The 13,172-nt window shown below is 39.4% G+C and overlaps 1 protein-coding gene across 4 annotated transcripts in view; it reads left to right on the top strand.

Annotated features, from left to right (window-relative positions):
- SKAP1 (src kinase associated phosphoprotein 1) overlaps positions 1 to 13,172 on the top strand; it is a 401,607-nt gene that overhangs the window by 308,703 nt on the left and 79,732 nt on the right. For 2 of the 4 annotated variants that reach the window (XM_074224177.1, XM_074224179.1), the window contains 3 exons: positions 3,595 to 3,678; positions 4,536 to 4,619; positions 11,169 to 11,293. In XM_074224177.1, the coding sequence (XP_074080278.1) occupies positions 3,595 to 3,678; positions 4,536 to 4,619; positions 11,169 to 11,293 (293 nt within the window). The remainder of the gene's footprint in view (positions 1 to 3,594; positions 3,679 to 4,535; positions 4,620 to 11,168; positions 11,294 to 13,172) is intronic. The other 2 variants (XM_074224178.1, XM_074224180.1) reach the window with 1 other exon arrangement.

Genomic DNA, 13,172 nt, shown 5'->3' with positions numbered 1-13,172 from the left:
GATCCCACATCCCTCAGTTAAGTGGGTCTGTTCTTATGGGGGTGATAATGAGAGATTAGTAAGCATCATGATGCAGGTTGTGGCCCTGACATGCATCTGTTTGGTGCTTGATTACAAGGACATCCACGTTTAGGTCTAGGCAAGAGAGCTGTCCATTTCCAATAAATACACCCGTGGTCCATCTGTTCTTGCATTGTATTTTAAGGCTCATCACCAACTGTTGCACTTGACAGGTGTGTAGATTTAATCACCACAAGATGTGGATTAAGCCATCCAGACTGTCTGCCACATCACCCTGTGTGTGACGCTCATGATGAGGCAGATGCTGTGCATTCACCAGTATCAACAATGCTTGATCAGTGGGACCCCTGGTTTGAGACACTGAGAGAAAACCTCTTAATTACTACAACACTTTCCTGCCTTGGTGTTTAGAGCTCTGTGCTAATGAGGCCAAAGTCACTGTTAGTTTCATGCAGAGGAGAATTCTGTTATGACGTACATTTGGGTGTCTCATACTTAGTAGATATTTAATAATTTTTTATTTGACACTGATGTTTTTCCCAGTCTCATCAGCTCTTTTGCAAATGCACACTGTGAGCCATGACAGACTTTGGGGAAAGGGGAATGGAGGCTGAATATAAAACCATAAGTTGAGGGAGGAAGGAGAGGCTTAGAGTTTCAAGGTTGGAAATGATCTCAACACCTATTGGATCCAGCCCAAACCCCCTAAAATGTTCATCACCACAGCCTCCTCAAAAAGTTCTTTTCTGGAAGATTTCCAATGAGGTGGAACCCAGCAGCAGCCTATTCTCTCTTTAGAGAATTCTAATTGTTAAAAAGTTTTTCCTAGAACCAAGCCTAAATTTACTTCTCTGCTTCTGGGTCTGCCCTGGATGGACAAACAGAATGAGTTTTAATTCTTATTCCACAGAATACCCTTTCTAATAGGAAGGAATGCATCTTCAAACACATGTATGAAATTGAGAAACTCTGGTGAAGTGTGTATCAAGTGATATTTGTGGCCAACCAGAGAGAATCAAAGACAGAGACAGAGACAGACACAGACACAGACAGGGGATTCAGCAACCCATTCTTCCCACAGTCTTAGGAAACAAAGTTTGACTTCAGGCAAAAGCAGGTGTCACTGGGGCCCCCCTAATTCCCGCCCCACTCCTCTGATCTCTAGACATCTTTATTCCTTCTGAAATGCTAACAGAGATACATACACACATACAAATACACATAGACATATGCACATACATATACATACATAGAGATTATGAATTAGCCCCTTATATTTCAGCTATTTATGCAACATTATTTCTTTGTTTTCGTGGTGGTGACATTCTTGGGTTTTGGATGGGGGAGAAGAAAGCCTCACGATGATAATGTACTGAAAGTAAATGAAATTAAATAAGCGAAGCCGTGCTCATCACTACTTCCTTCCCCCCTGGGTAATTCAATTCAAGCTCTCTCTCTGATGGCAACTCACAGGGACTGTCTCTGTCACCCCGCTGGGGCCTGGAGTCTTAACATCTAAATAAAAGTTTCACTCAAGCATTTTTTATGCTCCTGCCAGCAGGATCAGTGAGCTGGTGTGGGCACATTAATGTAATATTCATACTCACAGACTCTCCCTGCACACAAGGCAACATCTTCCCATTTTCATAATTATAGATGTTCCATAAAATGACATTTAAATTTGCATTTAAGAAAAGGGGGAGGGAAGTAGAATTCCAATAAAACGTTTAACATGTCTTTTATGAGTCAGTCTCTTGGCATCCTCAGCAAGATGTTGTGTCTCTGGGTTTAACAAGGTCGTTTAAAAAAAACTGTGGAAAAGGAATCGTAGAAAATCCAAGCTCACTCTGCTCCCCCAGAAACCCGAATTTCAATTCTAGTCTCCAGCAGTTAAATATCTTCAAAAGTCCCTTTTTGCTCGGAGCTTAATTGGGAAGAGGGGGAACATTCCTATCAAGTGTCTTCACCAATATGCAAGGCCTATTTAAGCAGTATTTATACTCTGATTTCTCAACTCCTCTCAAACTGATAAAGACCCTGACAATGGCCCTCTTGGACAGTAGAATGCAAAGGCCAAGAATTTGCAGGGAATTCTGGAAAAGAGAAAGGAATACTAGGAAAAATGAACTTTCTTTCTGCTGTTGTTTGTCCCTTGTGTTCACTCTGAGACCTATTTTAGAGGATTTATAGCCAGCACAGAGTTGGCTAACAATAAAGCACAAAGGCGGAAATGGGCCCTGAACAAGAAAGTTGACAATGTGCAGGAACTGGATGAAGGATCGGGCACCATAGCCTTGCTAAGAAGGAAGAGAAGCTTACCTGATCTCCATTTTTCAAAAATGACTCATGCTTAAAATGCAACTAGTGCAGAGACCAGGTTAAGATTAGTTTCATTGTCAAAGTCCTTTTTTTTTAAGAACACATGATCACCTGAGATTCTTAAGGCATTGAAGAAAGATTCTGGAAGGTTTCATGCACACACACACACACACGCGTGCACACACACACACAGTGGTACTATTGTGCATGCTTCTATTTTGATTTTTATGCATATGTAGGTGAAAATTTTCAACATGTTTAAAAGCTAACTGAAAGAAATTGATTGTTTAAGGAATTAAAAAGACACTGAATATATCTACCCTACCTTCCCCCCCCCTCCATTTTCCCCTAATGATGAAATTCACCATTCTGAGTTTTTTTCCTCCTCCCTTGCCTTTCTGTCTTCCTTTTTCTTATGGCCTCTGTTCTTTACTTTCCCTTTTATAAAATGAGTAAAAATCCTAGTGGAGATAGATGAATTAAGATATCCACTTCTCAGTAAATTTGTACTTAATGAGGCTAATTGAAAGCCAAATGTGTTGAGTAGAGTGATATGGGTTCCAAAGTTTCTCTCATCATTGTAGAAGTCTTAGACTCTTTTTTGGCTCTTTGGGATGATACTAGGAAACCACTGTTTGGGTCAATCATTGCTCAATTTAATGTATATAACCCCTTTATCCAGTGAATTTATAAAGTGGATGTTCCTAAAAGTTAGATCAATTCTGCTTCATTGGTTGTGTATGTATTCACATACATGCATGCACATGTATACTTCCTTATGGTTCTCTGTAAGTGTGGTGAAGGTCATTCCCAGTATAGTTCTTTTATTTTTTCCCAGTAGAATATAAGCAACTTGAGGACAAGATCAGTTTCTTTAATTTTTCAAAATTAAAAACATTCAATTCAATCCAACAAGCAAATTATTGACAGGCAAATATTTAATAGCCTTCTTGTTGGATTGAATTGAATATCTTCAATTTTGAAAAATTTCATTCACATCTTAATTAATTGAATATGGATTATCCAGTTTGGGACTTATCTTCCTGAGGTCTTCTTCTTCCCTTGTCACTGATTGATAGAAGCTAAGGAATTCCAATTCACTTTCTTTTTAGTCTCTAAGGTAAGGGAGAGGAGTAAACATTCTTAATATTAAAATAATGTATTCCAAAGACATAAAGAAAGTTTGGGTATTTACATGTTTGGTTTTTCCCTAATCTGCCATATTCAATCTTCCCTGTCTCATTTTCTTCTCAGTAGAAATGGAAGACATCATCACAAAAGGGGCCCAGGAACTGGAGGACATTATAAAGCAGGGGTACTTGGAGAAGAAATGCAGAGGTAATAATAATAATAATTAGCAACAGAATGATGAAGAACCAGGAACAAGAAGGGAATCTGGACCTAGAAATAGAGATTAAGGGGATTTAGCCCAGGATATTTGAAAACACTATGGTGGGGGGGGGGGAAGAATGCATATTTTGGACCATTATTCTGAATTGGAATGGGTTCAGCTCCTGGCCCTTTGACTTGCTAGCTTTGTGACCTTGGGTAAGTCACTTAGCTGCTCTTAGTACTCAGCTACCTCATCTGTAAAGGAGATTGTACTACATGATCTACCCTCAAATCCAAGAGTCTATAAACAAGAGGCCATCTGTATCTACCACGACAAAAGAGTAATGGAGCATGTCCCCAGGGGTATACTTCTTGTGTCAGGTGTAAGAAGGCCCAAATTTAAATTCCAGGCAAGCCCAGGTCTGGACCATTTAACTCAGTTGGTTCAAGCATGGTGCTAATGAGCTCCAGCTCATGAACTTGAATGGGTAAATTAACTTAGCACAGAGGTAGACTTACTCCATGCCCTTAGCCTGGGGCATTATTTTATTTGCCCTCCCCCCAAAAAAAAGATTAAAAAGGGCCTGAAAACAGAGGGGTGAATCAGAAATGTTAAAATGAAGCAAGATGCAGGGATGATAGAGAGAAAGAAGAATCTTCGATCTTTTTTGCTACTGAGACCTTGTGCCTCAGCTCTGTGACTCACTATGGGATAACCTGTGGGAGGAAAGGGGAGGGTTTCACAGTCCATTAACCTGGGAAATAAAACAGGAACACGCCGGACGGTGTGTTGGTACATTTTACTGATTCTTCAAGTGGTTGTCGTTATCTGAATTTATGTCCTCTCCTGCTCCTTCATTTAGATCATGGTTTCTTTGGCTCCGAGTGGCAGAAGCGATGGTGTGTTGTCAGTAAAGGAATTTTCTACTACTACTCTAATGAGAAAAGTAAGTGTTCCCCATTTGCACAGCAGCCGTTCACGCCTGGATCCAAACACTCGGTAAATTCCTCCACACTGTGGGCCCATAGGTCTCAAGATAGTGGTCTTTAACTAACACCTATTCGGGGCAGGTGCTTAGGTAAGGGATACCTTGATGCTTTGTAAACAGTGAAGCAGATGTGAGTAGAGGCTAGGCACTTTGTAGAAAACTCCTGTGTCCCATTTTAGAAATGATGCTCTTTAATGATGCTCTTGTTCATTATTCTGGGTGACACAGTGGATAGACCTGGAGTCAGGAAGACTTGAGTTCAAGTCTAGTCTCCAATGTTTATGACCCATCACTTAACTTCTGTCTGCCTCTGTTTTCTCAACTGTAAAAGGGTAATAATATCATCTACCTCCCAGGCTTATTATGAAGATAAAATGAGGTGATATTTTAAGTATTTTGCAAATTTTAAGGTGCTCTACAAATGCTAGCTATTATCATTATCATCATTATGACTTTCAAAGTGCTTTTCTCCCTACTGTCCTGTAAAGGAAGGTAATGCAAGTATTATTATCTCCATTTTACATGAAGAAAATGAAGCTCAGAGACTTAAAGATCTCTTTTATATGGTACCTAGTGATAGAACTGAAGCCTAGTCTCTTGAATCTAAGCTCCCAGGCTCTTTCCACTACTCCATATTGCCTTGAAAGCACTGATTAGTCCTTGGAAGCCCCTTCAAATCTCCTCCCACTGTGCCTTAGGAACTTGGCATTATGATTTGTGATTGAAAGCACTCATTAACGGGATGGCTAGGTGGCATAGTGGATAAAGAACCGGCCCTGGAGTCAGGAGTACCTGGGTTCAAATCCAGTCTCAGACACTTAATAATTACCTAACTGTGTGGCCTTGGGCAAGCCACTTAACCCTGTTTGCCTTGGAAAAAACCTAAAAGAAATTAAAAGAAAAGAAAACACTCATTACCTGGTGGCCAACCTTTTAGCAACAAACTTTTCTATACTATTAGGCTGTACTCATACCACAGACATTCCAACATTAATATTCCATAAAGAAAATTAGAGAACAAAAGATATTTAAACAACTTATCACTCACACACACATATGCACACACAGATAAACATATCCCACTCACTCCCATGCCTAGAAATAAGTACCCAAAGACCAGGGGAAGGAGAGAGGAGAAAACAGACATGGAAGAACATTCTTACAAAGAATGGTCAACTAAATCATTTATATAATTTTAAAAAAACATGTAAAATAACTTTAATAGCTTAAATTTCATCAAGACTTTGGGACACCTCATATAATCATAGGATCTATAGGATGTTGACATATTGAGTTATTCCTGAGAACCTTTTGTATGCATTATCAATCCTGACTAAGCAGTCAGCCAAAACACCTTTTTTACCTCACTGTCAGCAGACATGAAACCATCATAGAAGATTTGTACATGACCAGAAGTCCAACAAGCAAGATGCTCTATTTATGTATATGAGGATTGACATTGGCCATGTCCCCATTATGTAACCCTTCTCACCCTGCCTCTTTCATTTTACTCATCATTTTGTTGTTGAGTCATTTTAGTCATACTCATCTCTTCATAACCCCATTTTGGAGTTTTCTTGGCAAAGAGACTGGAGTCGTTTGCCTTTTTCTTCTCCAGTTTATTTCATAGATGAGGAAATTGAGGTAAGCAGAGGTAAGGGACTTGTTACCTGATTAGTAAGTGTCTGAGGTCAAATTTGAACTCAAAAAGATGAATCTTCCTGACTCTAGACACAGTGCTCAATCCACTGCACCACCTAGTTTTACTCCCCATATAATAAGCATATTCTTAGTTTTGCTCTATGTCTGGTCAAACCAGTTCCTATACTCGCAATGACTGCCATCTCTTTTCTCTCTACCCCCTCCTTCCATCTCCATTTATTTAAATCTTAAAGATCTGTTTCAGTGACCACTCTTCTAGGAAAGCTTCCTCAATTCTCCCCAACTAGTTTGGAACTCTTGTAGTCTTTTGTTTGTAATTTCTTTTATTCAGTTATCTTGGTTTGGGGAGGTTTGGATTTTTTGTTTTGTTTGTGTTGTGGTTATTTGAGTACATGTCTCATGCTCCCTACTAGGTTAGAACCTCTATGAGGGCAATGATTGTTTCATATTTGTTTTTCTGTTTCCCCTAGGACCTCACACAATAACTTTCTCCAAGTAGATGCCTAATAATATTTGTTGTATTTGAATTTAATTCTGCCTTTTCAAATGGGAGCAACCAACTCCAGAACATACAACCTTCTTCCCCTTCCTCTTATCTCTTCTCTCCTCCTTTTACCTCTTCTCCTTTCTTTTCTTCTTATCATCCCAAAGCCCAGATAGTTGCAGCTTATTTGAGCAAGACAGAAATTCTGAAAGCATCCATTCCAGTATTTCCCCTGACACATATGCCTCAAATTGTAGGAGAAGGGAAGCAATTAAACTATTTCTATGGCACTTACTATGTGCAAAGCAATTAACCTTGGGCTTTACAAATATGATCTCATTTAATCATTACAACACTGTGCTATAATCCCCATTTTATAGTTGAGGAAACTGAGGCAAATAAAGGTTAAATGACTTGCCCCAAGTTACCCAGGAAGCGTTTTTGAGGCCAGATTTGAACTCAGGTCTTCCTTGACTCCAGGCCCAGAACTCTATTAGCCATCAAAAGCCAAGTACTTATCAAGAAAATACAGGGGGCGGCTAGGCGGCGTAGTGGATAAAGCACCAGCCTTGGAGTCAGGAGTACCTGGGTTCAAATCCAGTCTCAGACACTTAATAATTACCTAGCTGTGTGGCCTTGGGCAAGCCACTTAACCCCATTGCCTTGCCAAAAACCTAAAAAAAGAAAAGAAAAGAAAAGAAAAGAAAATACAGGCACCTACTATCTCTCCATCTATCTAGAAAGACAGAAATCTATAGCAAGCTTCCGGGGGGGTGGGGGAAGAGTGAGACTGCCTAGAGGTCCCAAATCCTTGGGATTTGCTTACCTGCTTAGTGAAAGTTGACTCATCTGGACTGATTGTGGGAGATATCACTGAACATTTTCATAATTATCCCTGAATAATTTTAAAGTGGAGGTCCAAAGTGGGGAGGCACTAGTACAGAGAAAAGAGCACTGGACGGGGCTCAAATCTCACCTCTGTTTCTTATTACATGTATGAACAAAAGCAAATCAAACTCTTCAGGCCTCATAGAATTATAGATTTGGAACAGGACAGGGCCTTAGAGATCATCTAGTGAAACCCCCTTCATTGTGGAGATGAAATCAGGGAATTCAAGTGACTTGTTATAAGTTTCACAGAAAGCAGGGCCAGGATTCAAATGTAGGTCTCTAACTCCAAATCCAGAGACCTCCTTCCATCACACTATGATGCTACATTTAGGAGAATGGAGACTACCACCAGTTACCAATGGTAATAACCATCAGGATATAATGAATTAATATGGCAATTGCAAGTTTAATAAAAAGGTTTACCTGGACAGTAAACCTACCTGGGTGGTATCCCTTTCAGCCCTGAATCCTATCATGCTATGAAGTCACCACACTCATTCCTGTACTAACCCATCATAGGATCATAGTTGGGAGGGGCCTAAGTTCCATCAGTCTAATCCCCTTCACTTTATTTATTTATCCATTTATTTATTTAGCTATATATTTATTTCTTTTAATTGATTATTAGTGGTCCACTGAAGCAGGGACCTATACCCCTCAGAGCTATGAATCACAAAGGAGTACTTGAATAAATTGGAATTTTGAGTCAGATAACCAAGATTCAAAACCCTTCTCTGCCACTTATTCCTTATATGACTTAAGGCAAGAAAAACTTCCCCTCTGTGGGACTCAGTTTTCTCATCCATAACATGAAGGGATTGAACTTAATGACTTTTAAATTCCCTTTCAACTATAAATCCATCATCCTAAGACTTTTTTTCCTTTTATTTTAAAATGTGCATTTATTTTTAAACATTCTTTTTAAATTTTGAGTTTGAAATTCTCTCTCTTCCTTTACTTTACAGATGAGGAAATGGAGACCCAGAGAGATTAATTAATTTGCCTAAGGTTCAATCTATGATTCCAATCATCTCCCTTTCTATCTGCTCTCTCTTCCCCTGTGCCATCATCCTCCCTCCACAAGTCTCCCAACCACGATTCCTTCTCAGATTCCTGAACAGGCAAGCCAGCGTAGCCTAGCTCAGCATGGAAGTATTTTTCTATTGCCCTTGTGTAAAAATAGGTGGCTAATGTCTCAAACCAGCCCAGGCATCTCTAGATATATGACCATGTATGTCTTCCATTCATTCAGAAATCCTTTATCCTCATGGCTTTAAAAGAGAGAGAAAGAAATCCATGCTTTTATTGACCATTTTGCCATCAGGGTGAAATAAAATCTGGTGACCAAAGAAACAACAAAACATTTTAGTGGCCAGTTAGAACAAGGAGAGATACTTTAACAAAAAAGATTTTGGTGTCAAAAACCACTGCTACATGGCTCCCTTCTCGCCAGTTACTTCTTATTGCACCCAGGACGTTCTCTAAGTACAGAATGGTTGTGTATTTCTTTGCGCTCAACCAGGTGAGGGGAAGAATCCAAGAATTGTTTCTACTGTTTCTCCTGCTTCTAAGCATCTCTATTATCTTTATCAAGAGTTGTTGAGGAAGGAAGAAAAAATTATTATTATTATTATTATTATTATTATTATTATTATTATTATTATTATTAATTTTACTATTTATTATCCTAGGTGCCAGTCATTGTGCTAAGATTTTTATAACTATGATCTGATTTGATCTTCACAACCACCCTAAATAGTAGATGCAATTAATATCCCCATTTTACAGTTGAAAAACTGAGGTAAGCAGAGATTAAGTGACTTGTCAAGGGTCCCACAGATGGTATCCAAGACAGGATCTGAATCCTGGTCTTTCTGGGTAATCTATCCATTTTGCTACCTATTAAAAGTGTCTGCTTCTTATTATCCTTGACAAAATAAATTAGACTCTCCCTGTCTTTTTAGGAATTTATAAGCAGGAAACAATACAATCGTACACAGACTCCCTAAAAAGTATCTCTTTCTTTTTTGCAAAGCAAATGAGGTTAAGTGGCTTGGCCAAGGCCACACAGCTAGGTAATTGTTAAGTGTCTGAGATCAGATTTGAACCCAGGTACTCCTGACTCCAGGGCTGGTGCTCTATCCACTACACCACCTAGCAGCCCCAAGTATCTGTCTTTTTAAAAAAAATTTCTATTCTTCATATTAGAAAATTTTAACTTGTCTTTAACTCCAAAGGTTAGAACTTGGAGCAATGTGTAGAAGTTTCAGAATCTTGATATAGGGAAAAACTTTCAACAATTAGAGAGCTATCTGCCCTCAAAAAATGTAGAATGGACTTATGTAAAAGGTCATAGGTGTCCCCCTCCCACTGGAGGTTTCGAACAGAGTCTGAATATTCACTTGTTGGAGATGTGCTTGAAGAGTTTATTCTCTGAGGCCTTGTTCTTGAATCAGACAGCCTTTGAGATTCTGTGCTACCCTATGACCTCTGGCTGTCAACTAAGGAAATCTTACTTCTCCCTTTTCTATACTTCAATGCATTCTCTTTCTTCCTTCACCCACCCCCACCTTCATTTTTCCTCCAAACCCCTCCCAAAACCCAGATTGATTGGACATAGTAGCCAGATGTGAGGCATGGACTGGCTGACAATGAAGGGGAAGGAGGGGAAAGAAGAGTAGAAATTTTCTAAATTAATAAGAGACAAATCCTTCTAATTCATTCCCCACCCACTCCCCACCACCACCACCACCACCATCACCTTTGATTCTGCTCAATCAATATTTAGGCATGGTCTAGATACCCAATAACCTTGAAAAGGACCTTAACCTCTGGCAAGATTCCAGAGGTAGGGGGAAGCAGCTCAAGTCCCTAATGTCCAGGAGTCTTTAGGATTTGCCTACCAGGATGGCAATTTCTGTGTACAAATAATATGCTATCATTTTTCTCTAAGAGAATTTCTTCCCAGTTTGACCTCTGAGAGATAGGTTAAAAAAATGGTCATTTTTTTCATCATTTTCCCTCTGTCATCACTTCCCCCACCACCACCACCTCCTACTCGAGGGGAGAGCTTCAGAGGGCAAAGACACAGTAGTGATAGGAGTGTCTCTTGCTCTGCAGCCCCTCCTAATAATGTTTCCATTCTGTAATGGCCTTCCAGAGCTCTACATCTCTGACCCTGTTCTCCCGGCTGTAATCAGCCCTCCTCTCTCTGCTATTATAGATCTCTTAGTATTCTAATAAATTCCCCCTCTCTGTTGTACTCTTCTGGCACAATAACCTTTCATGTTGCATTTCCCCAGCCAGGCAGCGATCTTGGTTTTGCTCTCACGGTAACCTCTTCTTGCTCTCTCCTAATAACCTCTCCTTGACTACGATGGCCCCTCCGGGATGGCCCTGCTTTTCATTTACCTTCCAGGATCTTTCCCTATCAGTGATATCTCTCAGGATGTGGCTTTCTTCTTTTCTAGGTAAACAACCCAAAGGGACCCTTTTCATCAAGGACTACAACGTTCAGATGGCCCCTCACCTGCGACGAGATTCCAAGAGGGAGTCCTGCTTTGAGCTGACCTCTCCGGACAGACGCAGCTATGAGGTAAGAGGAGCCCCCTTGGAGGGTCCTCTCCCTCACTCTCCCTGCAGCCTCAGGTCCTCTCTCACATAAGCCACAATCACTTTCCAGTCAATCATACAACAGGCATTTAACTAGTGCCTACTGTTTGCTGGGCACTGTGCCAGCTGCTGGAGAGTCAGGCACCAAAGTGAGACAGTCCCTGCTGCCTCTGCTCATTTCTGACTGTAGATCTGTCTTCTCCTTCCTGGACTGACCTATACCCTGCCCTTTTCTTGGGACTCTACTTTCCACCCACATCTCAGACACTCAAACCTGTCTTTCCATCTTCTCCATTTCATTTCTGCCTGCTCAGCCCTCTCCCTCCCATCTTCACATCACAGATGTGTTTCTTGTCTGTTCCAACATTCAATCTAATTCCTTTTGCATAGTCTCTGACTTTGCCATAGATTTGCTTCCCCTTTCCTGTCACTCTGGCCTGTCTTCTCTTTCTATCCTCCAGATTGTGGTTTAGCTTCCTCTCCCTCTTCTTTTCTCTCTCTTCCTTGCTTCCTTCAAGTCCCTTTCTTTTTCCCTCTCTCTCACACACACAGACCCATAAGGAAAAATATGATTCCTTCCTATTCTTCTGCACAGCAGACAATAGATTGTCCTTTCTATTATTCAACACAGTCTTCCTAATTCTGTACATAACTCTCACCCAAAAATAAAATTCCTTATTACATACTGGTGATTTTTATCTTCTATTGGTACAACCTAGGTACATTTTAGCTTTTTGTGAAAAAAAAAAAGGAATACCATGCTAAAATCATTTCCACTAATGGTCATTAGCCTTTTGACTAACAGATATCTACTAATGTTTCTCCTTTTGTTCTGGCTGTCTGTAGACTTTTAGCCCTAATATAATTTATATATAATATAAATTAAATATATGACATAAAATTATATTATATAAAATTATATCATATATGAAATATATAAATTATGTAGTCCTTCACTAGGAGGCAAATATCTATGCTCTAAATTTCCTCTAAAACTTGGAACATTTCTATAAAATCCCTAATAATCTTAGGTTCCCTGAAACTAGATAGGAGATTATAGAAACACACATATGTATCATATGTATGTATAAATATATGTTGGCAAATAAATAGAAACAGAAATAAATTCTATTGCATGTATGCTTTTAAGTTTTCTTTATGAAGTTCTCAGCCCAGTTCAATTGCATCCTCCTCTTGGGAGCCTTTCTGATTTTTCCCCAACTGTTGCAGATGCTTCCTGTGCACCTCTGAAATTATTTTGCATTTATTTATACGCATAGATATTGTTTCCCTACTGAAAAACATGAGCTCCTTAAAAACTGGGCCTTTTTCTCTCCTTTCCTTATTTTTTTTTATTTCAAGCACCTACTTGAAATAATATAGTAGACACTTAAAAAATACTTACTGAATTGTATAGTAGGCACTCAAAGAATGGAATTGGAATAGAAATAGCATAGTAGGCACCTAAAGAATGCTTATTGAATTGCATCAAATTAAACTCTAAAACTGGCAAATCTTACTTTGTTCCCGTTCCAATTTTGTATAATCTTTTCCAATGTCTGGTAAATCTTTATAGGATTGTGGATACAGAACAGACTGTACTTAGAGGGTCATCATGTCGAACCTTCTAATTTTATAGATGAGGAAACTGAGGCATAAAAAAGTAAAAGGATTTTACCAAAATCACACAGATAAGGAAAAAAATTGAAATTTGGTACTAGGTCCTCTGATCTCAAATCCACACTCTTTCCGCTGTCATCTTCATAGCATTTATATGGAACTTTAAGGTTTGCAAAGCTCTTTACATCTCATGATGATCATGACAACCCTGGGAAGTGGGTGCTATTTATTTTTATTTTATA

The sequence above is a fragment of the Macrotis lagotis genome, chromosome 2 (assembly GCF_037893015.1).
Source record: "Macrotis lagotis isolate mMagLag1 chromosome 2, bilby.v1.9.chrom.fasta, whole genome shotgun sequence".
Taxonomy (NCBI): Eukaryota; Metazoa; Chordata; class Mammalia; order Peramelemorphia; family Peramelidae; genus Macrotis; species Macrotis lagotis.
The sequence above is the reverse complement of the archived record's forward strand: the minus strand, read 5'-3'. Positions and strand labels throughout refer to the sequence as shown.